This window comes from Sus scrofa, chromosome 1, assembly GCF_000003025.6.
Source record: "Sus scrofa isolate TJ Tabasco breed Duroc chromosome 1, Sscrofa11.1, whole genome shotgun sequence".
NCBI lineage: Eukaryota > Metazoa > Chordata > Mammalia > Artiodactyla > Suidae > Sus > Sus scrofa.
The window spans coordinates 147,683,558-147,711,518 of NC_010443.5; the positions used below are offsets into that span (position 1 = coordinate 147,683,558).

The following is a 27,961-nucleotide window of genomic DNA, read 5'->3' on the forward strand; positions in this document are numbered from 1 at the left end:
CTGACTGGCTAAGCAGTGGCTTCTTTGTGGTGGCCAAAGCAAGGGTGTGCTCACCAACACAAAACTCTCCCCAAGGGAGAGGTTTCCCACCATTGGTGTTCATGGGCAGCTGCCCTCAGAGCGAAGGAAACAAGGACTCATTCAAAGCCTCACGGTGCATCCATGGAGCTCTTTGTTCCAGAAGTGCATGTTCTCACACAAGGCACCTGCTCTGTGGCCTCTCCGTCCTACAGCCCCTGGGTGCTCAGTGAGCAGTGGAATCAAAAGATCAGCCCTGGGTGGAATCATTTCCAGCAGCAGCCTCGGTGGGAGGAGGCCCCACGACCTGGGACCCTGGACATAGGCAGGTGGGGTGACAGTCAGTTCCTCCCCCTAACTCTCTGCTTCTTCTTCCAGGGAGGACGGGACAGCCGCTCCGGGTCCCCCATGGCCAGACGTTGACGCTCCTTCCTCTCAGGATCCTTCCCGGCTTCTAACACGTTAACCGCGTAGATTCCCTAGTATAGCACGTGCCCCTAACGCCTGGTGACGACGCCCAGCGGGCTCCACTCGGAGGAAACGCTCCACCGTCGCCCTACCTCGGAGACAGTGACATCCCCTCCCCGCTCGCCCTCATCCTGAGATGGCTTCGGTGGGGACACTGCTGTGGGAACATTGCCGGGGGACACTGCTGTGGGTTGGCCCGTGCAGGGCATAGAGATGGTGTGGCTCCAAGCTTCCTTTGGTTTCTTTCGTGCCTCCTCCCTCTCACCCGCTAAAGTATTTAATCTTCCTAACAGGGTCGGGCCGTCGGAGAGGCTTGGCGGCGGGAGCTTTGGTATGTGACATGTGGGCGGGCAGCGGGAGAGGCCGCGGTGGCCGTGGCTCACCACCCCCAGCTCAGCCGAGAGGGGATGCGGGGGCAGACTCGGGCCCAGTGGGGCTGCGGACAGGAAACAGGGTCTTCTTGGAAATCGGGCTGGCAGAGCGGGCCCCAGGGCAGCCTCCTCGACGCCCTGTGTCCTGAGGGCCCGGCCGGGAGTGTGGGGAGATGGCTCAACTCAGAACGGATGGCAGGGGTTTGGCTCAGCCTCGCGGTGGCATGGTGGTCACCGCGAGCGCAAAGGTAACAGGTGGCGTGCTCAGCGGCGGTGCTCACGGCAAATACTAACCTTCGGTGGAAAGATAACTGTCCTTTCCGCTTGCCTCCTAGAAATCCCCTGACCAATACACTCACCTTACTGGGCCGCTGCCGGCTCGGTGGGCGGCCCGGCCACGTGAGGACAGGAGAGTCCCTCTGAAATCACACTCTTTCCTAGCGTGGGCTGACACTTTGCAGCTCCCCCTCCTTAACCTACTGATCCCCGCCTTTTGATTTTAGCGTCTCTTTCTTTTCTAAACCTCCAAAGAGCCCTACACTGGCGTCACCCGCCCCCAGAACAAAGATGAGAAATAGCCAACATAATACCCGAGCGTATCTCTTTAATCCCGGTCTAATTCTGAAGGTTTCACGTGGGTTTAATATAATGTCTATTAATGTAGAGCCTCAATGATGAGAGGGTAAGAAATAAGAGAAATACATTTTCAGAAACAAACCCTCTGAATTGCTTGACACACACTTTGCATCGTGGAGCAGATCGCTGATGGAGTGATCTCTCACGGCTGCCCCCAAACAGCCAGAGCTGTGCGGATGGGCCTGGCGGAAATACGCCCTGTTCTTGAAGTTGAAATAAAATAAACACTGTTAATGGTATTGGCCTGCCGTCTTATGTCACTTTGTCTGTAGACCATGAGCCCATGTAAAATAGTGCTGAGGGGAGGCGTCCTATGGTCACAGCACAGAGCTGCCTGTCGGCCCCTGTGCCAGGAGGTGAATTATCAGACGGTTTGCGTATCAATGAGAAAGTGGGATAGAGGTCGTTGTTAGGGCACCAAGTCTCTGACTTACAAGGAAAATAACTTTGGAGTTCCCGTTATAGCTCAGTGGTTAACGACCCTGACTAGCATCCATGAGGACGCAGGTTCGATCCCTGGCCTCCCTCAGTGGGTTAAGGATCCAGCGTTGCTGTAAGCTGTGGTATAGGTTGCAGACGCTGCTTGGATCCCGAGTGGCTGTGGCTGTGGCTGTGGCTGGCAGTTATTGCTCCAATTTGACCCCTAGCTTGGGAACCTCCATATGTTGTGGGAGGCCCTAAAAAGAAAAAGAGGCAAAAAAAAAAAAGCCCACAAGGAAAATAACTTTTAAGTTCTGTTTAAACAATCTTTTAAAGTATATTTTATTGTGTTATCAGTGTAAGCACCTTGTTAAGGTGAACTAAAGCATCTTTGACAAATCACTTTTTGTCACTCAGAGACATTGATAACAATGAGTGACTTTGGACATTTTATGTATCGTTGCTTCTGCTTACAAGAATTCTCTTTCAAAAAGATAAAGTGAAATCTTCTTTTGCTTTGCTTTTAACAAACCACTGGCTCCTGTCTCGGTAGCCACCCTGAGTCACTCAGGAATCCCAGCATGGGAAGGACCCCCCACCCCCCTTCCCGTGGATGGTGGAATGACACCAGTTCAGGGATCATCCAGGCTCAGGTGGGCTACTTCCCACCCGACAGTAAAAGCTCAGTAGCCTGAGCTCCCTGCCCCAGTGGCATAGATCGATGCCAAGCCCATGCTAGCTCCTGAGCTGAGCCCCTTCAAACTTAGGATTTAGAAAATCATGCAAAGACATCGCATTTTTACCAAGCAAGTCTACTTTAATGTGACATGCCCAGAAATTGCATCAAATGCTAAACCAAGGGTGTGTCCTAAGGTCCTCAGCAGTCACCGTGACAATGCGATATTGAAAGAAAACCATGCAGACCAGGAAGTGGCCCGTGGGAGGGGTGTTCTCACTGAACATGCACCCAGAGGACTGCATCACTGCCCGAAGCTGAAGCACGGTAATTTGCCAGGCAGAGCCCCAAGGGAAGGGCTGCTGGAGCCCCAGCCTCTCAGCCAGAAGCCCTCAGCATGCCTGCCTTGAGGACCATCACCAGCAGGCCCAGGGGGGTGTGAGGGTCTGTGGAACTAGGCTTGTTCCATCAGAAGAGGAAACCACATCTTCCAAAGTGTGCACAGCCACCTCCAGGCCACTCAGACCAGCTGAGAGGGGTCTGCAGCCTCCCATCGTCCAGTCGGGCGGAGGAGGGTCTGGGGAGCTCAGGGGAGGGTGGAGACCAGGAGCAAAGAGGGGCCAGCGGCGAGGGCGAGAGTGCAGCACGTGGGGCTGGGTTTATAAGTTGGGTGTGGGAGTTCCCATCGTGGCCCAGTGGTTAATGAACTCGACTAGGATCCACAAGGATGGATAAATAAATCGGCTGTGGACTTTAAATAGGAGTTGGGATTTGTGAGGAGAGAACTGGGGCCTGAGGAAAACTGTGAAAGTCTTCTTGAAGCAATTAGGAACAAGAGGGCGAGGTCTTTAATTAAACCTTGGTGCTGTATTAAGTCAGCTAGGGTTGCCCTAACACTACATCACAGAAATGTGAATGTGGGGTTCCCACTGTAGCACAGCAGGTTAAAGGATCTGGCCCTGTCTCTGCAGTGGCTCAGGATGCTCCTGAAGCTTGGGATTAGATCCCTAGCCCAGAAACTTCCATATGCTGCAGATGCAATAAAAAAAAAAAAAGGAAAGCAGGAGGAGTTCCCACCGTGGATCAGCAGAAATGAATCCGACTAGAAACCATCAGGTTGCAGGTTTGAGTCCTAGCCTCGCTCAGTGGGTTAAGGATCCGGCACTGCCACGAGCTGTGGTGTAGGCGGCAGATGTGGCTCAGATCTGATGTTGCTGTGGCTGTGGTGTAGGCCGGCAGCTGTAGCTCCAATTCCACCCCTAGCCTGGAAACCTCCACATGCCACAGGTGCATCCGTAAAACAATAAAAAAGCTAAAAAGAAAGAGAGAGAGAGAGAAAAAGAAAGAAAGAAAGAGAGAAAGGAAGGAAGGAAGGAAGCAAGGAAGGAAGGAAGGAAGGAAGGAAGAAGGAAAGATAGATTATCGTCTGAGGGTTCTGGAGCCTGGAAGGCCAAGGCCAAAGTGCAGGCAGGGCTGGGATCCCAGAAGGCCGCTCTCCTTGACCTGCGATGCCGCCTTCCTGCATGTCCCGGTGGCCTCTCCACTGGGCACAAAACACACTGCTGGTGTCTCTTCTTCTTACAAGGGCACCAGTCCCACTGGATTCAGACCTCACCCTTAAGATATCACTTAAATTGTAACTACCTCCTCAAAGTTCTGTCTCCAAATACAGTCTCACTGGGGATTTGGTGAGGGGACAGGTATGGTTCAGACCATGGTGCGTGTAGATTTCTCTCCTTCAGCAACAAGGGTTTCCTAAACCCCCATTAGGAATGTGTTTCAGACTGTGGGACTTTGCAGCAGAATACACTTCCTTTCTTTCCCCAAGGGTAACACGACGTGAAGCATCTCAGCACATTTTCTATTATGATTCTCTACCGTAAACAGCAAACCATCAGGAATTCTTAAGCAGTGTGACACTAAGAGCTGAGGGGACATAGCTCCCTGAGGCTGTGTGACTGGCTCACCACCGTGCTGTCCTCTGACGGACAACACTGGGACACCTGCTTCTGAGAGCATCTGACCAGAAGCAGAATCGATTCTCTGACTTTTGAGAAACATGCTGATTTCTACTGCGGCTTTCATTTGCCTCCCAGACAGTGTTGACTTGTCTCCAGTGGGAAGTGAAGGCACCTCCACTCACAGCCTCCCCTCAGCTCAGCCTCCCACTACTGTGAAACGCCACGTGTTTACCTGCTCCCCAATCCTACAAACTCCTGGAATTCATTACTCAGTCAAGACTCCTGAGCACACATAAAATAACCGGTCCACCAACAGTATGCAGACTTGCCAGGGCCTTTCAGCTATTCAAACCCCATGGGGCTGAATTTATTGCAAATTCAGCATGGTATTTTGTTACCCCATGCTAAAAATGTTAACACACAAAAATGTCTGCCTATGGCTATAACTCACCCCAAACCCAAATAAGTAAATATATAGGAGTTTTAAAATAACATAAAAACTATATTTATTAATCTCAAAGCCAACACAGTGGCTTTGGCATAACTATCCATTTCTAATACAAAACTGGATTAGATAAATATCATCCAATGTATAAACAGACCATGAGACAACTTTGAAGATTAAAAAAGGGATTTTTCTGTAAATTAAAAAAAAAAAGAGTAACCTTGAAATGTTCTTTAATGGTGAATCAAGAATGAATCACTATGTCATCTTAGAATTTGTCAGATTACGAATCTTGATTTAATACAAAAGTCTTCATGCTATGGAGCGTTACACTTAAAAACAATTAAATAGGAAAATCTTTTATGATGACCGCCTATTGCTCCTGCCACTTAATCCTTATTTTTTAGTGCTTTAAATACTTTATTAGTCATCATGGAAAAAACTACCACGGCGCTTCGGTGTATGGGGTGGGGGGAGGTGGGGAGTGTGGCTTATCTGGGATTTGGGGGGGTGAGGGGCTCCAAGCAGCCAAACGTGACAGAAATGTCACCAAGTCAGAGGATGCAGCCTTAAAAGGGCTATGCGGGGCTTCTAACCTTACAGAAATATTTGCCCCCACATTTTAAACAATGAAGAAGACGCAACTAGGTTTTCAAAAGCTAGTCTTCATTTACAATTAGGTAAAGACTCAGAGGCCCCCAACAATATGTAGGCACTTTTACAATTCTTTTCTAAAAACTCCAAAATGCCTACATTACATGAATAGAGAGTTAAGTGGGAAAACGAAAAGTCAAAAAGTATCCATTGCATCATTGCATCTCTGCCTCTCTTTATACAACAGACTTTAGAATGATCAATCCTTGGATTAACTTTATGGGGGGAGTGGGCTGGGTGGGCACAGTATTGACTTTGAAATAAATAGCAGAAAAAAATCGTGCGAAAAGCAGGCATGAGGTATCTCTAAAAATAATAACCAGAAAGAAGTTCTATATATCCATACATTTGAAAAAATCATGTTACTTACATAAATTTGAGTGGCTATCTTTTAATGTTAAAAATGAGTATCTTCATGCGTTATGAATATTCTTCTGCAGAGGATGGAAAGAGAAATGTGCCTCCTTTTTAAACTCCTGTCCCTGTACTGATGCATGCATCTCTTGCACGTAAACACTGGAATTCCCGGACACCTCAAGTTCACATCTCCTTAAAGATGGTAATGGGCAGTGACCACAGAAAAACCGTTCTGAAGAAACACTCGCTAGTTAGATACTGAAAGTGGATGAGCTGGACACTCAGTGGAGCAGTGGGAGCAGCTCCTGGGTCAGGTTTTCCTTGTTCCATTGGTTACTTGCAGTCAGAGGATCAAGATCTGGTGGTGGGGCCGCTTCTACTGAGCTGCCAGGCCGAGGACTGGGCTCCACTCACCTGGCCAGGCACCAGGTGGCACAGGGGCAGAAGAGGGCAGGACAGGGCGTGGGAGCACATGCTTCAGGAAAGCAGTCTCCGTGTTCCTCTACCAATGTCATGACAACACGAGCACATCTGCCACCTGCAGTGGGTGGGACTCCACATACAGGCCCTCCCGCTCCCTCGGCTTCACGTGAACCACCTGGGGGGAGGTCCAGGGTCTGTGGACAGGTAACCCTTGCAGCTTTTTGAAGAGCTTCACGGTTACTTTAGAGAACAGTTAAAGACAGTTGGGCACTTTCTAAATGACCAGGATATTGTTGAATGCGGCCCACAGTGAAGATAACGGAGGACATGTCAAGCTAATACAGGTAGTGGGCCTACTGTCAAACCACATCGGGATGTTTAAAGTTGGAAGCTCTTCAAATAGACCCTGCAAGAGTTAAGCATTCATTGTCTGCATGTCACAGAGGTAAAGGAAAATATTAAGTTCTTTTCTGTGAAAACGTATCTGAAACTTGAGATGAAGTCATGATTCATGTGCCGAACTATTTCATATCACATGTTAAAAGAAAAAAAAATTAATCACATTGCCTAACTTCATTTTTTATTTATTGTTATTCCAAAGCAGATACGCTATGATGAGATATTTTAAAAAATACAATTATCTATCCTCAAAACCCTGGTTATGCAGGAGACTAGAAATCTCTTGTCAGAAGACTTTTTATCAACCAGTAAAGTATAAAGATCAGCATGTACTCCACTCCACCAAAAGTTCAAGTGAAATTATGTCTTTACAAAACTTTAGTTTTCAAGGAATGTTTTGCAAAGAAGCAGCGTTTATAATTAGGAAGTAAATCAAAATAATACATTAATGTCCTGTGTTTGCCTGATAATAAATTGAGAAAACTCACAAACTGGATTATTGGAAGGTTGTTGTTTTTTTTTTTTTTCTTTAACCAAAATAAAAGTAGGCTTTAGATTCACTTGGTAAGGCCTTACTTAAATAGGCAGTGCACCAATACAGTTCACTGAAGTACGCTTTCTATACAATCAGGAATTAAACACACCCCTTTTAGAGACCGTCCTGAGATGACATTTAATGCTAAAACCAAAATAAATAACCTAGCAGGAACAAAATTTTTTAAATTTCAATAATTTCAACTTTGGAGATATTTGTTCACCAAAATTAATCAACATTTCTAAAATATTTTAATACAAAATTATAAAAGAAAAGTGCATTAAAAGCAGAACCTTTAAAACTCTGGCACAATTACAATTATTCTGAATATACTGACTACAGCCAGGTATACACACTGACATTCAAGGAAAACCTCAGGATATATAATAAGTCCAGTATCACAAGAATAAGTCAAATAAGGCTTTTTTTTTCCTTAAAAAAATATACAATACACAAAGCAGTTTGGGGAAAAAAAAAGTAATATTATTTAACAGTTTTCTGACTTAAATATTTTCACATAACAAAAGTTTTTATATCACCATCAATATTACTTATATACATACGCTGAAAGTGTGAACGATAACAAAAAAAATCAAAAGATGCCCCCTTCAAAAATAACAGTGAAATGTCTCTTTCTTCAGGAATCTGAAATGAGCCCCTCTTTTAATATACAAAGTCCATACAATGTTTATAATAAAACTGCTCTCTTCTGAAACCAGCGAGGCAATGAGAGAAAATAAAGGCAATTATTTTTCAGGAAAACAAAAACCAAAAAACAATCCCAGCGTCATGTCACAATGACACGGATATTCGTTTATTAATAAAATGAACACAATACTGATCTGAAGTGCTTGTCAGGAGGTAAAATCTCTGTCGCGCTCTCTGTAATTGGACTAGTGCTTATTTACAAAATATACTGTTCAGCCACACAGAGGCCCATATATCTGCTTATGTACATACGTATTTATATATAGAACATATAAATAACTTCAAGGAGAGATTCACGGGAAGTAAAGAAGTTTCCATCTTTGGAATGCTGTGGGAATGACACGCCCCGCCCCAGCACGGGGTGGGATTTGGTTTGGGACATGTTCAACGTGGCACCATTGATGAGACTAGAGAATTCCCTGAAATGAAAAGCACACCCGCTTACACACAAGAGAAAAACACGGGGCTTGTACAGGTTCTCATCCTTAAGATACGAACACGTGTCTGAATTGGTCCCTAGGGGACAACTCTGTGATCTCCTGTTTGCAACATATGGCTGTGCTTTCTGCAACGACCCAACCAAGGACCTGCGTTAGCGACTCAGGAAGCAAGTGTAACGTCACCCTGTGCGGGCGGCGGAGCCCCACCTGGGTGTCAGGCTGCCTCTCGTCCCTGTTCACACCCCAGGTACTGCGTTCTTGTAGCTAATGATTAGGTATCTGTAACAGAGAGAGAATTGGTCCAGCCACCTCTCAAGGTATTAGTCATATTAACTTATGGTAGACTAAAAAGGGTCAAGTTCTACTAATTTCAAAATTCACAGAGAAAAAAATGGAAAAAGCTTCCCTGTGTTCTAACACTTTTTTCTGAAGTTCATGCACCTATCTTATGTTTGTCTTATGAGCTATGCTTCTTATAACAGAAAGCATGAAGGAAAACCTATCTATTTTTTTTCCATGTTAACATCTGTCTTTGCTAATACAAAGAAATCACACTACAATGATAGTAAGATCCAGTTAACTTCTTTTTAACTAGATGCACTGGCCACGGAGTAGGTGAAACTGCTGTTGAAGTACCTGAGTTCAGTGATTTGCAGACAAATGACAACGTGCTTCTGTCCTTCCCAGTTTTTTCCTGTAAGTCTCTGAAAGTCAGTGATTCTTTAGATAATTTTATAGCTTAAAAAAAAAAAAAACTCTGTGGTAACATTTTTTAACACTTGACGCTTCAAAACAGAAATCCCTAGGGCTCTGCTCTTCTCCACGCTTCACTCTGATAACGCTCTCAGGCTCAGGCGGTGTCAAAACACATTGGCCAGGGCCTGCCACTCACTTGCGGGTTCCTGCACCACCTCGTCCAGGCTTAGCGCCTCGCCTCTGTGCTCCTGGGGGCCTGCGGGTTCCTGCAAACTTCCTGCAGTGTTGACAAGGAAAGAGTCTCAGACATCTGGTGGCACAAAATTACTCACATTTAAGTAAAGACAACCTGTTGAACAGAGACAGGAAATTTCTAAATTGATTTGCACTCCATCCCAATGAAAAAAGAATAGTTTGAGCTGCAGGTTTCACAACTGTCGGTGGCACAAATGACCGCTATTTGAATAGGAACCTGTATGGCCCTGGTCATGCATGCTCCCTCCCAGAAAGGTCGTGTTAATGTGACACCACTGAAGCACTAGAGTGTGGATTGGAAGAAACTGCTCTCCCTCACAAACTGCTCAACATGAAGTGTCCTGCCCCTCATGGCTTCTGAAACCCCCCTGGGTGCTGCCACCCGCCTCGCTCATGGCCACAGCACCTGGACCAGCAGGCTAGAGTCAATGTGGGGACATGGAGGCCCATCTCCGAGGGGACAGATAACTTCCCTCGCCCACCTCGGGGTAGCAGGGCGCACAGTGCTCTTGGAGCAGACCCAGCCCAACACCAACCCCGTACCGGCACCACCCACTCTCGACAGAAAGCCCCAGACCCCAGATCCAGGGCTGCTCACCCACGTGGCTGTGGGCCCGCTTCACATGCAGCTTCATGTTGCTCTTCTGTGTGAAGCCCATGATGCAGTAGGCGCACCTGTAGGGCCGCTCCCCCGTGTGCTTCTTCATGTGCACCTGCAGGGCACTCTTCTGGTTGAAGGCCTTCTCACACAGGCTGCAATGGAACGGCCGCTCCCCTGGGGACAGAGGCTCGTGGTCAGCGGCCTGCAGTCACAAGAGTGCAAGTGCTCCCAAGATGTGGTGACGCCCTCCCACTGCCCGCTGACCACGGGGAGACCAAGCACAATGTAATCAAAAACTACTGAAAGTCCGAAAAGCATCTGGAAGCAAAGGCTGAGCACATACAGCTCAAACAAAAGGTTTCTAGCACATTTGGGGAAGAAAAACAACCAAAAAAAGCCCATTAAGGACATGGAAATATCAATTCGACTTGATGAAAAAAATGATTTATACAATATTTTTCTTCTTACTGTTACTTAATTGCTTCCAAGTTGCTATGGAAACTGAAAAATGGAAGGTCTATGAAGTGTGACTTCTGCTGGGAGCCTGCCCGGGTGAACGCCTGCTGCACAGCCCCACTCTGAGGACCACCCTGTCCCTAAGCAGCATCTCTCTCTCTGCTTTCACCTGGCAGTCCTGCCACCCCTCACTGTCACGCACCCAATTCCAAGCCCCCAGGGACCAGGTCCTTTCCTGTCCCAGGGCTCAGGAGGCTGCTGGGGCCCTGCTGACAACACAGGGGGCCGGATGGACAGGACCTCTCAGAGAGGCATCTGAAGGTGAATCAGGGATGGTGGCGAGGCCAAGGGAGGGAAGGGCTGGGAAGATGGTGACCAGCCAGAAAAAAGCATCTGCAAAGAGGCCAGGTGCCAGGAGGCAGGCTGGCTGGAAGACCCAAATGTCCATGGGGAGGGGGTGGGACTGGGCTGTCCCAGGGAGGGGCCGAGAAAGAGAGATGGGCCATCCTTCCTTCGTTTGGCTATTTTTTCTCTAAGGTGAACCCGAGCAGTCCTAGGTGACAGGAAAAGTCAGCAGAGTCTGAAGATAGAGCAGGAGGGATGGAACCTGGAGGTTGGGGTGGGAACGTGCTGCTGTGGTCCAGGTTCTGGGCTCCAGGCCATGAGGGGCCACTGGCCCGACAGCCTCAACTTCCGGGGATCACTCTGAAGAAAGCCTCTGCCAACAGGATAAACTGATAAAAAACAAGGAACAAACGGAACACGGAGACCTAGCTTTATGAATAATGTGTTGTATCAAAATGAATATTTACATGTTTCATCTTATTTTCTTGCGGTTTGTGACAAAGATTTATTTCTTTTTCTTTTTAGGGCCGCAATGGCAGCATATGGAAGTTCCCAGGCTAGGGGTCCAATCAGAGCTACAGCGCCCAGCCTACACCACAGCCACAGCAATGCCAGATCCAAGCCGCCTCTGCGACCTACACCACAGCCTGCAGAAACATCGAGTGAAGCCTTAACCCTCTGAGGCCAGGAATTGGACCTGCATCCTCATGGACACGAGTCAGGTTCTTAACCCACTGAGCCACAACAGGAACTCCTGCAACGAAGATCTCTAACCTGAGGTCACTCTCATCATTACCTGTGTGGATGCGGCTGTGGCGCTCCAGCTGGCTTGGTTTGGCAAATGCCTTTTCACAAGTGTCACACTTGAACACCCTGGGCTTCTGAGAGCTTAGGGAGGGACCAGCCTGATGTGTCTGCATATGCTCCTGGTAAAGAAACACAGACGTGGAGAGCACTGAGGACCATAGCGGAACCTTCTAGACTTGATGCCAGAGAGGAAAAAACATGGAGGCCCTGTGGCCACTGGCAGGGTTGCCACAGCTCGTCTCGGATCAGGACTCTTCCTGCCGTTCCAGAGCCGTTGGAGGTGATGTGCGTGGGGAGACCCAGGCACCCCCCAAATACCGGGGGGCTCAGCAGTTAGAGCCAGTGCTGCAAGAACAACCAATTCCCTGGGTGGGTGCAGACGCGCTTGCTCAGGCATCGCCTGCTCCCCTGCAGCCTCGCTGGCCATCATGAAGGCCCCGCAGCCTGTTGACAGGTGCTGAAAGAGCTTTTACTACCTGCCACTGTGTCAGGAGAAAGGGCACCTCAAGGTCATCTGCAGACACATTCATCTCCATTGACCTCTTCCTTGTAGGACAGGAGTCCGTGACTCACTAGCAAGATTCCCAGCTTCCCTGAGTGCCAGACCCACCCGGGCCCTTTACACCGAAGTGACAAGCAACAGCGCTTGCCGGGGACAGCGGGTGCAAGAGCCTACCTTGAGGTGCGTGGCACGCTTGAAGGCCTTCCTACACACTGGACAGCCGTGGATGCGCTCCCGGCCGTGCACCTCCTTGCTGTGGTGCAGCAGCAGAGCGGCCGATGCAAAGGTGCGACCGCACTCCAGGCACTGGTGCAGCCGGCCCTCCTTCTCTGGCTGGCCACCCTGGGCCAGGCTGGCAGAGACATCTGTCACCTAAAGCAAGTCAGAAATCCCGATTTTGCTTGGCCGGTGCAAGGATGGCAGAGCCCCTGCTACGGGGACACCAGCCCCCACGCCTGGCATCCCTCCAGAGCCACGTGCACCAAAGGTACCTGGAATGCCTGGTGCACAATGACTGACCGGGCAGGGTCTGGACAGCACTACAGTGCACGAGTCATGACCACCCAGCTGCAGATCCAGCTCTGACCTGACTCCTGTGGCCACTGCAGGCTGGGTGCTTAACCCCTAGTCTGAGAAGACAGACAAGTCACAATCCTACCTCCAGTGCTGGGAGATGGTTACATGGGGGCGGCAGGGGGGATAGGTACACAGCAGGCTGAGAGCCGAGAGCAGGGCATTCACACAAGCATGGTAAATGCTGCCAGTGGGGGTAGCGTGACTGAGTCACATACAGACATATGCTAAACCATGCTGCTGCTCTGGCCGAAGAGCTCTCTCAGCAAATGGACTGTAAATAATACTTAGTAGCTGAAGGTATTTTTATAGTTTTTGACTGGATTAGAGCATTTCACCCAAACTTGGAGCCTAAACTAATTAGCTAGTTTTCAAATCATTCCGATCCTATCAGAATGATCAACACCCTAAAAATGAATAAATAGGACGAGTTTATTACTCGGCTTTTGTAAATAACTGTTCAGTTTTGCAGATGAAAATGTGTATGTGATGACTTAGTGAAAGAAAATTACAAACAATAAGGAAAACTGATGGGGTTTGTCAACATCTTTAGAGTTTTCAGTTATCAAATACTTTTTCATAATGTTAAAAAACACAAAAAAGAAGATTTAACAAAAAATACCTAAACAACTACAAAAGATTCCTACCAATTGCTCTCATTCATCTGTGCCACAGTAGGGGGAAAAAAAAAAAAAAGGAATGAAAAAAAAAGCAATAAAACAGAAAAGATCAGAAGAGCAAAGATAATGAAGTTATGTCACGTGCCACAGGACAGCTATGAGTCTGTGACACCTGTGACAGGTGTGCAGGTCTACATGAGAGCATCTGCGTGATCAGAGAAAGAAACCACAGAACCACACATTGGCTTTGCTCACTGTATAAAACAGATGTCCTGTGAGTCAAAAAAAGTTTGAAAACCACTGGAATGATACTCTTGAAGGCTGTACTGTAACTGCAGGGTTTTAAGTGATGAAACAAATGCTACACGGGGTGCACACACAGCACCCTGGAGTTAGTGATGTTGGTGCTCTCCGCTTCACGGCTGCTGTGACTGAAGTTTCTGAATCAGCACCCCATAGCGAGCACTGAATGTGTATCCTTTCACTGTGACCATGAGCGCCGCAGACCTTTCCCTGTCCTGACTCCATCCAGGGACCCCAGAACTTGAGGGTGGTCTTGGAAACCCCGATTCAAATGTGTGACTGTTATACAACTGAGATTCAGCCAGATGGGCTCTGGTTACTCAGGCCAGGCTGGTTATGCTTAATTCCTTCACAAACAAAGTCCTTGTCCCACTGAAAGCCCAATGAGTCATTATCTTGAAATTCATTTGCTGAAATTGTTGAAGCATAAATTTTAATGCTCCTTTAAAAATTCAGAGATTATTTATTTATTTATTTATTTTGTCTTTTTATGGCTGTGCCTGTGGCACATGGAGGTTCCCAGATTAGGGGTCCAATTGGGGCTGTAACCGTTGGCCTACACCAAAGCCATAGCAACACAGGATCCGAGCCGCATCTTTGACCTACACCGCAGCTCATGGCAATGCCAGATCCTTAACCCACTGAGTGAGGCCAGGGATCAAACCTGGGTCCTCATGGATGCTAGTCAGATTCCTTTCCGCTGAGCCATGACAGGAACTCCCAGAGATTACTTATTAATTGAATGTTACTTCTCCAAAAAGTTTTAAGAGTTTTTAGACTCATCCATATTCAGAACTATCATTTACTAAGTGTTTTGTCTCCCCACCAAAAAAAAAAGAATTTAAGAACAAAGACTAGTCAAGTGACAAATAGGTCATGTACACACATATGAATGTGTATGGAAATGTGTAACAAGACTTGAAAGAATCAGCAAAGGTATTACAGGAAAACTTACAAAAAGAACCAAGTGCAAGTAAATGGCCACATGCTATCTGATCAGCTGGCATAAATGAAGAAGAGTTTCATATTATCCATTACTATATCTCATTTGACCCCAAATCACGGAATGAATAAGACCTAGCATCGGCACCCCCAGTTCTTCCCACCCCAGCTCAGCACCTGCTTCACCCAGGAGATGCCTCCTGAGGCAGCCCCACCTCCCCCCAGGGCCCTCTATCCCCAGCCATCCCGAATCTGTTTTTTGAAAAACCATGAGAATCAATAAAACGTGTACTGTACCTGGTAGGTGATCTCCTCACCAGTGGCTGATGACGACTGCGGGGTATGGCTCACCAAGATGACCTGGGGTGAGCCTGCTCCCCCCTGGCCCGAGAGAGAGGGATCTGTGAGTAAGGCTGGGAACTGCTGACCCTGGCAAAGACGATCACTGCTTTAGAAGGTGTAACATCATCACATCCAGCCGTCATTTAAAAGATCTCTTACGGTGCAGTCACGTTGCAAAACAAGTTGGCAGGTCCCCACCATCTGACTCTGCAATTCCACCCAGAGAAATGAAAACCTACATCCACTCAAAACCTTGAACATGAAGGTTCCCAGTAGCCAAAAGGGGAAAGAACCCCAATATCCATTAACTGAAGGCAGGATAAACAAAACGTGGCCCATGTGTATAACTGAATGGCATTTGTACAAAACGTGACATGCTATATACAGTGGGCACGTGAGTGAAAGAGGCCAGCCACAAAGCCCACATGTCACTGATTCCACTTATGGGAAACGTCCAGAACAGGCAAATCTACAGAGACAGAGAGCAGACGAGTGGTTGCCAGAGGCCGGGGGAGACAGCCCGGGCCGGGGTTGAGGGGAATGACTGGTCACCGCTAATGGCACAAGGATTCCTCGCAGGTGACAAACTGTTCTAAAAGTGGCTACAGTAATAGTGGTACAACTCTGTGCATATACCAAAGGCCACTTTAAATCGGTGAACTTTATAGCATATAAATTATATCTCAATAAACTTATAAAAATATATATAAAGAATATGTTTAAAATATATATAAAGAATATGTGTTATAAATATGTATTTATATATATTATGCACATATATTTATATATATGTTTACATGTATATAAAAAATAAAGAATATTTGTTTTAAAATATATATAACTAATATATAAATATACATACAATTTTGCTACCCTCTACAAAGCCACTTTGGTCTTATCTCTACTCCTGCAGACCTGTGTGTATTGACCAGGAATCTGAGACACAGAGAGAGTGGGTGGGCTGGGGTGGTGGGAGGGACGAGTGCACAGAGCAAGCTGGATCTAAATGAACCACCTTTGTGATGCAAATGCTGAATCTATATCAATAATTTAATATGCAATTTAAATGCTAAAATCAAAGCTGATTCTGAGCGTATTTCACACAGAATCAAAACACTCACTTGAAACCCGTGACCTGGAAGCATCAGCATCAATGCAGAATGCTAATGGGGTCAGGGGCCAGCAAGAATGCTCAGCTGAAGGAAAGGAAAGAACACAGCCCACGTCACCGGAGCCCTGAGACTGAAGGTGAGGGCTGCTTCTCACTGTCCCCAGCCTGAGCTCCAACGGGGAAAGCCAAGGGCAGAGGGGTGGCCGGGGAAGGCATTGCATACATTTCCTCACTGCCTTCGGCAAAGACTCCACCCCCGCAGAGAGGGAACCTGGCAGAGGGAAGCGTATGGGGCAGAAAGTGCATTTACATAGTCAGAAACAGGGAGCTTCTTAAGTTGATTAGGAGTCTTCACTGTCCGTAGGCACTTGTTCAAAAAGTGAAATCATATTTTATGTATCTCCACCTATCAATCGAATTTTCTCTCACAAATGTGGGATGGACAGAAAAGTTCCTATGTACCCCAATAAAGCACATGTTTACTCCCCCGTTACATAAGGAGTAGCTGACTATTGTTAATTTCAAAGAGCAGCTCCTTCCACACTTTTCATTATGTGTCCACTGTTGGCTTTGGTTACCACTCTTATTAGACTACACAATTTTGAAAAATAGTGTCAATCAAAATTAACAAAGTCACATTTCCTTATTTTATTAATCAAGGACAAATATAACTGCTGGCCAGAAGTTCTGATATACTTAAGAACTAGTGTTGGCTCAATAAATTCATACTCCCAACCAAAGCTAAAACATTTGAGTCTCCGAGCTTATGCAGTCTGATCAAGGAGAAATTACAATTCCTTTTGTTTTGAGATGAGAAAATCATAGAACAGATTAGCAGCTGTTGAGGGCAAAGTGGATGTGGCTAAAACGGCAGCGTCATGAGGGGTGGACACATTGTGTATTCTGATGGTGCTGCCAACAATCCCTGGTGGGTGCTTCGCCGTAGCCTGGGAGACACTGCCACCGGGGAAGCTGGGTGAAGGGGCCTGGGATCCATGTCCTTTCTTACAATTGCCTGTGAACCCACCAATACCTCAAAATAAAAAGAGTCATTTAAAAAAGTCCTGAAAAAATGTAGTTTACTAGCTTATTATTGGTGTTTAAATGGCTAACATTTAGTATTCTTAACACAAATGCTCTGATGCAAGTATTAAGTGTCTAATAAAATAAATGCTCAACAACCAGCTACACACATGGAAGTGGTGACCTGAGTCTGCTAAATGCTGCCATCTGAAAGGCACAGGTTTTTGGTTGGTTTTACACTTACAGTCTATTTATTTATTTGCCACATTTTATTTATATTGAGGTGGAAATTACAATAATTCTCATTCCCCAAGTGCGCATGCGTTCTGGAAGCGCCTGAGCACTGGCTGAGAGGAGTAGGGCCTGGAAGCAGAGTCAGGATCACCTGCAGGGAGGGTGGTCAGTAACTCAGACCCCAGTCCCACTCGCAGCTATTGAACCAGCCTTGGACTGAGACCCAAATTCTGATGCACAACCCAGTTTGGGAAATACCAACAAAAAATGGATAAGGTGGAATGCCACGCTGATGGATGAGACTTGGGATCGCAACAACTTGGACTCGGCTTCAAGTACTTATAAATCAACCCAATTTACTATTCATGTGTGTTATAATTTCACCAGAAGGATTTTTCTCAGCACTTCGTAATTTTACTGTCCTGCTCTTCCTAAACCAAAATAAACACCATGTCTCGCTGAGTGTCAGGAGATTTGCTGGAGTTCCTGTCGTGGCTCAGCGGAAACGAATCTGACTAGTACCCATGAGGATGCAGGTCTGATCCTGGCCTCGCTCAGTGGGTTAAGGATCTGGTGTCGCCGTGACCTGCAGTGTAGGTCACAGATGTGGCTCAGATCTGGCGTTGCTGTGGCTGTGGTGTAGGCCAGCAGCTACAGCTCCGATTAGACCCCTAGCCTGGGAACCTCCATAGGCCGTGGGTGTGGCCCTGAAGAGACAACAACAACAAAAAGTCAGGATATTTAGAACCAAAAAAAGCCAACATAAGCCCAGCTCTCACTGGGTTGGCCCTGCTATGCTCAGAATTTCATGAGAAAGCCGTCTTTGGAGAACCTTCTGAGGCAGCACCAGCTGCCCTGGCCAGAACCCAGCATCCTGCTTGCCAGGCTCCCATGACACCATGTGCAGGCAGGGCTGGGGGGCCCAGCAGCCACATGGTCATAGAAAAGCACTGGAGTCGCAACAAATATTTAAAGGGCTTTAAAAATGTGACCTGGTAAATACTCAGTGAACTTGCACTTTAATTATAAAGAATAATTGTCAAAGTGATATACTTTAACAAACAGAAAATAAACTCCTAATCATAAAAACAGATGGCTTTCCGGCTTTCCCTGATCAAACCCTACCATACTTCCCATGAGTTACTCCAAAGGATTAAATTTCATTAAAATTTCTATTTTACATCACTTTTACCTCATGACTACTTCGCTGCAGTTAAAACTGTACAGTGAGAAAACCCCGGGGATCCTAATGGCTGACGCACATGTAACAGACTGCTGTCCCACTCCCAAAGGCCACTGAGCTTGGCCACTGCTGCTCAGTGGCGAGGGGACTCTGAGGGTTAAACAGGGCATGAGATGAGTCATTGGCATAGGAGTATAACTCGGCAGAGAATAAAAAGGAGGAAGAGCTGAATGAACTAAGTGCCCAGAATCACATCCCTGGACTGGAAATACGCTCTCCGTATGGCTGGTAAGTGGCAGCTCTCTGTCATCAGGCCTCCCTTTGCCCTACCTGCCCAGTCCAGCGAGCCTGATCACGGGTGACCCGAGCCCGGCCCTGAAGGAGAGCCTAGAATCATGGGTAGGGAGTAACAAAAGGGTAAACCACCATCAATAATCAAGTTTCCTACAAGCTGAATCTAGGAAAAAAAAAAAAAAAAACTATTCTTATATCTTCAAATGGCCACTTCTGTTCCAATTGTAATTTTGAAATATAATACCAACTTTTAGCATTTAGGTTGATGACACTGTCGTGACAAACAGGCGTGGAGTAATATCTAAGGACAAGTGATATTAAAGCATGTACATAGTTCTTCACTATATGAAACTCTAAAAGACACCTCTTTCCCTCGTGGCAGAAAAGATGCTCAGCTGCAGGGAAGGGATGCAGCTGAATAAAACACCATGGGCTTTAGCGTCCTAGCAGCAGACACAGTCTGTTGAGGGCCGGCCTGCAGGGTCCCTGGAGGGAACAGAAGGAGGGCAACTGGAACAGACCCTGGTCAGCCAGAGTGGAAGCCCCTCGGTCAGCAAAGGCCGAGCCTGCTGGCAGGGGGCCTCTGTGAGGGCTCATGGTGCCTGAGACATTCAGGACCACAACCCGGAGCACTGACTGAGACTGGCTGGACCTAACTCTGGGCCGGGTGGGGACATGTCACCATTTTACAAATGGAAAGAGCTAGAACTGAGAAGAGGCAAGTCAACCTCCAACACAGCTCCATGACAAAGATTCTTCACTGTGATTAGATTTCTCATAATGAATTTTCTAATCAAACTCTGAAAGGTTTTCAGCATCCTAAACTCAGTGTATGAGATATCAAATGCACACCCTTCAACCCACATCTACTGCAGGGATTTGTCTAAGAACATAGGGATAAAGAGGATGAGAATCTCCAGACTACTAACAAGACCTGAATGCACCATAATGCCCCTCAATAAACTCATCTCTAAAATGAAATGCTGCACAGCCATCAAAAATGTTTGCATTGCTAAAATCACTGATGGGACGGTAGTCACAATATAATTCATAAGAAGGGGAAAAATTTATACTACATGATAAATACATGAACATGTTTCTATAAAAGTTGTAAAACAGGCAAAGAAATGATTAGAAGGATGTATGCACAGAAAGAATTAGAAGGATATAAACACTCAAAGGTTAACTGTAGTTCCATTTGGGTAGTGGATTTCTTAAATGCTTTTCTGTGCTGTCCATTCCCCATTTTGCATTTAACAAATTATTATTATTTTTTTAATCAGAAAAAAAAAAACCCCTCAGTTTTGAAAGACAGTGTTTAGAATATACACTCAGGGAAGAATAAGAAAAGGAGGGCTGGGAGTGCACCCACCTGAGAAGCGATGTTGAGCGTGACCGTGTCCAGTCCCCCGGAGAGCAGGCCCTGAGTGTCGGCCAGGGTCAGCGTGACGCTGGCCTCTCCCCCCACACCTGACGAGGACATGACCAGGTTCTGAGCAGACATGGCAGATGGGGACATTGGTGTGGTCGAAGGAAGGCTTCCAGTTGTAGTATTAAGTTCTACCAAAAAAAGGCAAAATAAAGACATCAATGGAAAAGTAGGTAAGTCCAATTTTAACGGCACAGGAAGAGAGTTTTCCTAAGGGAACGAGCCTGTCACCATCAGCATTTACATGGCCTAGTCTTCTGAAAAGGCATCAAGCAAATCACAGTGTCTTTGATTCCTGTATTAAGGCAAGGCTTTTGTAAATATCTAAATCTTTATACATAAGTAAACTCTGCTTCTTCAGTACAATACAGAGAAAAGCAGTAAAGGAAGAGTGAAAACCCGGCCCTAGAGTCCCCGTCAGTGCTGCCGATGCAGAAGGAAACTCACACCAGAATTCCCAGGACACTGTCCCCATCCGGGACCAGAGACCAGCCCAAGAGAGGAATGAGATGTGACCCCTGAGCGGCGACCAGTTCCAGAGTGAAATGTCTGACGACCTCTGCTAACAGCCACAACCCGCTACCCTTTACGGTGACCAACTGAAATGCAGGCGGTCAGAACAAGCCTCATGCAATTCTCTAAACGTTCATGTACCCTGCATGGCATCTTAATTTGCTTTAGAAAACAAAACAAAACTCTGTAAGAGCTTCCCCTTGCATCCGTGATGAAGGAGAAAGGAGGGCATCTGGGGCAGATGGGGAAGGGAGGCCTCCTCCTCCACATACAGACTCATGCACCTGCGGGAAATGCAATGGGCTCGGTGTGGGCTGACCGCTGGGCACCAACACTACACAGTTCAAGTTTTTACTTGGAAGCATAACACACATGCACATGCACGTGTACACACACACTCACACACACAACTCCCACGAGCCGCGCTCCATCCATCTGACAACCTCGCCCCCCCACCCCCGCCCCTCACCCCTGTGCGGGGCGCCGGCCGAGATGAGTGACAGCAGCCGTGGAAGTGCTACCTCCTAACCGGGTCTGAACCACAAGGCGACAGTGGGGGCTGCGCGGAGCCGTGGGCGCAGGTCACTTACTTGTGAGCGGCGTCCTCCACAGATCCACACTCCCGGAGTCCCACACTGAGCGGCACAGACCTGGAACCTTCAAAAGCAGTACAACCATTAGGAGGCTGGGCTGGCCGCCCTCCGCAGCCTCTCGGCTCCCAGGAACCTGCCAGACCCCCTCGCCCGGCCTCTGCACGGGGCACGGGCCACCAGGCGCAGGGAGTGTGGATCTGCCGAGGGCCCGCGGCCCCACCTCGCCAGCTTGCGTCCCCTCCGCCCCCGAGGGACCAGACGAAGAAGGGCTGAGAAGGGCCGCAACAGCTTGGCACCCTAACTGCTGCTCAAATACAACCCCTAAGGAGGGGCCACCGGGCAGCAGGGCCTCGTGAGGGCAGCTGGTACAAGGCCGGGGCCAGAGGAGTTAGAGCAAAAGCCCAAGTGAGAAGGGCTCCCCGCAGCTCAGACGGCCAGGACTCCGAGCCTCACTCAGCCCTGAAATCACGGCGCCCAAGAGCCCCTCCAACCAGGACAGTGTGTCAGACTTTCCGATGCCTGTGAATGCAGCAACCGGACTGTGCAGCCCAAGAAAGGCAAAAAGGAAACACGTCTGCAAGTTCATTAACCAAAGTGGACCCGGACACAAAGTCCAGGGAAAAGACTGAACAACGTCAGGCAAGGCCAGGGTTCATATTTCAACTCAACCGTGGGCTGAATGAACCTTTCCGTGTGCTTATTAATTCAAAAGATTTCCCACAAAAAGAATCATGGCAACACCTGTTCAAGTCGAACTAGCCTCAACGTGTTGAAAAGAACCTCTGCTTAAAAACTGAAAATTTATTAAGCATGCAATTGAGTAATTAAAAGCTGTAATTACATTTAATATATAATTCTTACTATATAAAAACACTTGTTTAAAGGTCTGGAAGCCACAATTTTAAATTCAAATTAAATACTCTTAATGGGAAAAATAGGATTCGATACTGAAGCAAAGACTGTAGGCTCTTACTTTTAGTTCCCATTTATTTTTTTCTGAAAGCACTATTCATCTAGGACATACTACAGCCACCCTACTGCACTTTATGATTCTAACTCAAAAAGAGTAATCCTGAAAGGATTAATAAATTCTGTATGCTCATCAAACCTAGCACTGTCTTCAGTCTTTGCTGGGATTAAGTTTTCATAGCCCCTAAGAAAACTGAATTATAATTTTGGGAGGTTTCACGAGAAGTTTCCAAGATGTGGGATCAGCCCTTCTCTGGAGATTGTCAAAACTATGGCGAGCAGAGGAAGGGAAGCAGGACAGGACAGATGTACTGACTGGCTATTTACTCCTGGGGACAGAGTGGGAAGAACGTGCTAATTTTAAAGTGCACCCACAAATGTGGGCTATTACAATTTCTGAGCTATGGGGAAAGAAGTAATTGTACTTAAATCTAGGAGAAATGGAGGCAAAAATAACCTCACAATGAACTATAGACAACACTGATCTTTTCTCCCATTGAAAGAACTTGATTATTCATCAAAATTATCATAAAAATGGACTAAGGTGAGAAAAAATAATACCAATTTAAGAAAAATTACTTAAAAAGCTGTGCTAAATTTCAAGCCTCTATTAATAACAATTTTCTGCCTCTGAGAGGGTACTTAAAACATATTTGACCATTTTCTAGGAAAACCACTTGTCCTGGGTATTATGCGGACCTGTCTTGGAAATGGCCTTCAACCGTCTTGTCACAATCTGAACAAAAGCGCCTGCTTTCATTCTGGGTATGAAATTCTGACTCACTGCTGCACTTTGATTTATTTGTAAATCCCTAAACAGTAACAGCCTTCTTTCAACTAAGATGCAAAGCTTCCCCAGAAGCCAACAAGTTAACATATCCTGTTCACATAGAAAATGAAAAACAACCACCGCCACGTGCATATTCCTCATGCTGTGATAAAGGACCTGCAGCTTACATTTCACAGGGTGACAGTGAGAGCTTGTACTTTAGTGTTTATCTTAGAAGAGGTACCTTCAATCTCAAAGTCATTTTAATTCCAGTTCTTACTGGTGTGGCCTGACTGATTCTAGGATAAATGTTGCCCATTAAGATGCAATCTCCTGACAATGTGACAGAGATGGGATCAGCTAATTATAACCAGCACTCGTAGAATACAAAAACCTCTCTAAAAACACCTGCTTGATATCAGGGGCTGAGAGGTTCAACGTATGAAGAATCTTTTCCTGTATTCAAGATTATTCAAAGAAACCAAAGGTACTAGAGATCACAATACAACTGACTTGCTCACATAAAATTACCACTATGTTTAATACTAGCTGATACTACATTATTAAACAAATGTTCTTTAATTATAAGCTCTCTTTTATTTTTATTTATTTATTTATTTATTTAGCCATTTCTAGGGCCGCTCCCATGGCATGTGGAGGTTCCCAGGCTAGGGGTCGAATCGGAGCTGTAGCTGCAGAGCCTCAGCAATGCAGGACCCAAGCCGCGTCTGTGACCTAGACCACAGCAATGCCGGATCCTTAACCCACTGAGCAATGCCAGGGATCGAACCCACAACCTCATGGCTCCTAGTCGGATTCGTTAAGCACTGAGCCACGATGGGAACTCCAAGCTCATCTTTTATAATGCCATCAAACTCATAGGGAAAAAAATTTTTAGTAAGGCAACAAATTCATCCAAAGTGGCATCAGAAAGAAAGAGAGAAACGCTCTCAGCTGGCTCTCCAATAAGTCTAAAGGAAAGAAAAGAATTAAATCAGGAGAAAGGGGAAGGCTTGCTGTTTTTAAAGGAACCCCAGAGCATGACACAGGGAAACCCTGGATACTACCAGTGCTATGGGCGCTGCGGCAACGAAGCTCCTCCCCTGCCCATGAGACCCTCCCTCTGTGTCTGTGGAGGCAGGTGTCCCAGGTGAGACACCCACAGTCTGACTGAGAGAGGACAGCAGGTTAAAGGAATTGTGATGGTCAGAGCCCTCAGCATTGGTGGGTTCCCCCTCCATCCCCCTCCCCATTCGGATCAGAACATCAATTTTAATGTCAGGAACCCACTGAACCAACAAATACCCCAGCAGTGCAAACCACTACGTTTAAGTTGAAACATCTAAGACCCCACTTGTCTCTTCACGGATTTGCCCAGGACTCAACACGGATGTCAGGCAGGGCTCCCAGGAGAGGTAAGATCCCACCACTGGCTCCTATTGGACCTCTGGCCTGGGAACCTATTATAACCTGAAAGTACTAGCTTTCAGAGCCCATCAGAATATAAAGCGAAATCTCCTTAACAGCACAAAACAAGTAAAAGTGTTGATCTCTCTGATATAATTTTTTTAGAGACCCAAATTAAGAAGTGAACTGATGAAGGAGGAGCAGAGCAGAGATTAAAGAAGAAGCAGTAAAACACAGAGAGCAGAAGTCCAGTGGAATCATCCTCAGCCAGGAGCCCAGACCTGCCAACTCATGATTTAGATCAGGTTCTTACCTGCCTATGTGTCAGTCTGCCCCTCAGCAAAGGACGATGGGTGGAGAGAAGGCCCTCAGGGTCCCAGGTGGAAGCTCACTACACACCTCTAGCCTCGCCTACCATCTTCCTCTGTTGAGCAAGTACCTGACTGGCCTACTTGGCACCGGGCAGCCCCACCCACCCCCAGAGCTCCTGTGTCAGCTCTGTCTCCAGAGGCCAGCCCCTGGGGCAGGTCACCCCTTCCGTCTGAGCACCCTTCTCTCTCCCTCAGGTATCGTCACTGCTGTAATTCTACCTTGATTTATGAAGGCGTCAATACATGTCTGTGCTCTATTAGTTTCCAGGGTCCAAAATGCAAGGGGACCATATGGGCCTTGCTCAACCCAGACTTAGTACAATTCTCACCATACAATGTGCACTACAATCTTATACCGAACCCAAGAATTACTGGATAAGAAAGCATTTCAATTAAGCATAAAAAAAATCTAGGCTTGAGTATAAATATATCTAAAAATTAAATTCTTTTCAAAAAATGATACAGAGGGTCGAAAACTAAGAAAGCTAAGAAATGAATGAAATCTCTTCCAGGGAAAGGAAACAGGCCGTCATCCTGAACTGTTAACTGTTACTCAGGAAGCTGTAACTCCTTTCACTGGAGTCCGTTTGCTTTTATTTTTTATTCAAGTCTATACGGCAAGGCCTGGGAAAGATGCCATCTTTTGATTGTGTTATCCTACAGCCAGCTGGTGTACGAACATTCACAGCGTGGGGCACAGAGTGATGACCAGAGAAACTTCCAGCTCAGGGGAGGCGGGAACAGCTGTGCAACGGATCCTCGGCGCTACCCACAGACACACACAACACCTTGGACATCTGAGTAAGATCATCCACCTTCATTCATTAAAAGGTAGAAAATAACCTCAAAAGGTCAGTAACTCTTGAGAGACTTCCAGGTCCTAGAATTGCTCAGAGACCACTAATCATCTGGAATTACATCAAACGTATTCAAACATGCAGTCAACACACTCGTCACACTAAAGCCGGGTGGCTTCTGTCCACCAACAGGGCACACAGCCACGAACCATGAGATGTCACAAAGCCTCTATGGCTAAGTCACAAGCTGCATACCTGAGGAGGTCAATGCTGCACTCTGGGAGAGAAGCTGATCATTGCTTATGGTCAAGGTGGCACCTGTGGACTGACTACTGATTGCAGGTGCAGACAATCTTATGCTTCCGTTTACTTCACTACTTCCGTTAGAACTGTGTTGAATAAGATCTTGACCTAAATGGAAATTAATATTGTGAAACCTGACAGTAACATGTTAATTTATACACCGGTGAGTATGTTAAACATCTAATAACATGCTATTAAAAATAAAAGCTATCTTGTTTTCATTACTAGTTATAGAAATAAAATGAAAATAAGACCATGAAATACATTTTCTTAGGAGTTCCCCGGTGGCCTAGCGGTTTAAGGATCCAGCATTGTCACTGCTGTGGTGTGGGTCTGATCACTGGACTGGGAATTTCCTCACATTGTGGCATGGCCAAAAAAATAAAAAGAAATACATTTGCCTAAATGAAAGCATTTGCTCACTCTTGTAAGCTACAAAAATATTTTTAAGTGCTTTTTTTTTTTTTTTTTTTGCTTTTTAGGGCCATACCTGTAGCACATGGAAGTTCCCAGGCTAGTGGTCAAATTGGAGTTGCAGCTGCCGGCCTACCCCACAACCACAGCAACGTAGGATCTGAACCGCATCTGCGACCTACACCACAGCTCACAGCAAGGCTGGATCCTTAACGCACTGAGCTGGGCCAGGGATCGAACCCTCATCCTCTTGGATACTAGATGGGTTTGTAATCTGCTGAGCCACAATAGGAACTCCCTTAAAGTGCTTAAGAGTTCTACTTTAACTCAGTACTTAAGACACTTAAAGCTACAACACTTTGCTGAAAAAACCTAAGCTGAATTGAAAACATTCCCAAACGTGGTAGACTCCCAGTTGTAGCATCAGGGACGTGGCAGAGTGACAGTGGGGCCTCCTTTGCGGAAGAGTGGCTGCTGAGACTCTCCTGTGGGTGGGCTGCTGCCCCCAGCACCCTGGGCACCCACAGCGGGCTCAGGAGCCATGATGCACTCAGCTCCCATCAGCTACCAGTTACTGTAATTTACAATGTAAGCCAATAACATGGAAGCAGATGAACACAAAAATGAAAAGCCTGTTGCCATTTCAACAAAACTAAACTGACTGCTCTGCTAAGACTAGACAGAGGCAAACTGCTTAAAAAAAAAAAAAATTCTGCTGTCAAGTTAGGTGTAAGGAAGACAACTAAACAAAATCAGAGGGAAAAGGCATCAAAAGACAAAGCGATGCTGCCCTCCACTGTGTAATGCTGGACACACACACCACATTTAAGAAACAGAAAAGGGGAGGGGAGCTACGCATATGGACCTAGATATGGGCAAACTGAAAAGGCAGAAGGCTTAGCAGCAGAGCAGAGCCATTTTCAAAGGTCTGTGTGTGTGCTCAAAATCCAGCAGGCATCACTGCCTGACTCTGCTTGATGTGGACTAAAGACATCAGCTAAGAGGACTTCTACTGCAGATGTAGGAGAGAAATGGGCAGACTGAGGACGATCCCAGGGTTTCATGTTTTCCCAAACAACTTACAAATTGCTAAAGTCTGTAAAACTTAACTGAAATAATATTTGCATTCAAGTATTGCAAGCATCTATAATTCTATGTGTTAATGGAGAAAACAACATTCTATAAAATAACTGAAAAATTCTACAGAAGAGCTAGATGCTTCCCATGAGTGACCACAAATTAATTTATTAAAATTAATTAAAAATTTTGGTTTTTCTCAACTTCTCAGAGTGGGATAAGGAAATGTTGACTTATGAGTCACTATAGCCAATTCTCATTATGCACAATAATGAGAAATAAGGAAATAAGAAATCTTAAGCCCAAAGTTTGGGCAAAGCTTATTTCATCAACTGACAAAGACATCCCCTAGGATAAATCCTTCAGCCAGTTTTTTTTTTTTTTTTTTTTTTTTTTAATTACAGTTGTATTCATCTACTCTTTTGGATACAAAGTAATAAAATAATTAAATGATCAGTAATTGGAAAACACAGGAGAAAAAACACAATCCACAAACAAGATAACAGTTTCTGCACTATAAG

General features: G+C 46.2%; 2 protein-coding genes across 7 annotated transcripts in view; one reads left to right on the forward strand and one right to left on the reverse strand.

Moving 5' to 3' along the window:
• MBP (myelin basic protein) overlaps window positions 1-1,732 on the forward strand; it is a 35,774-nt gene extending 34,042 nt beyond the window's left edge. The window contains 1 exon segment of the mRNA NM_001001546.2: window positions 397-1,732. Coding sequence (NP_001001546.1) covers window positions 397-441 — 45 coding nt within the window. The 3' untranslated portion in view covers window positions 442-1,732.
• Window positions 6,988-27,961, reverse strand: part of ZNF236 (zinc finger protein 236) — a 91,618-nt gene continuing 70,644 nt past the window's right edge. For 2 of the 6 annotated variants that reach the window (XM_021099032.1, XM_021099045.1), the window contains exons 26-32: window positions 25,902-26,057; window positions 20,171-20,358; window positions 14,909-15,040; window positions 12,348-12,545; window positions 11,661-11,790; window positions 10,061-10,237; window positions 6,988-9,484 (exon numbers count right to left, since the gene is read on the reverse strand). In XM_021099032.1, the coding sequence (XP_020954691.1) occupies window positions 9,372-9,484; window positions 10,061-10,237; window positions 11,661-11,790; window positions 12,348-12,545; window positions 14,909-15,040; window positions 20,171-20,358; window positions 25,902-26,057 (1,094 nt within the window). In that variant the 3' untranslated portion in view covers window positions 6,988-9,371. The other 4 variants (XR_002345824.1, XR_002345821.1, XM_021099035.1 and 1 more) reach the window with 4 other exon arrangements.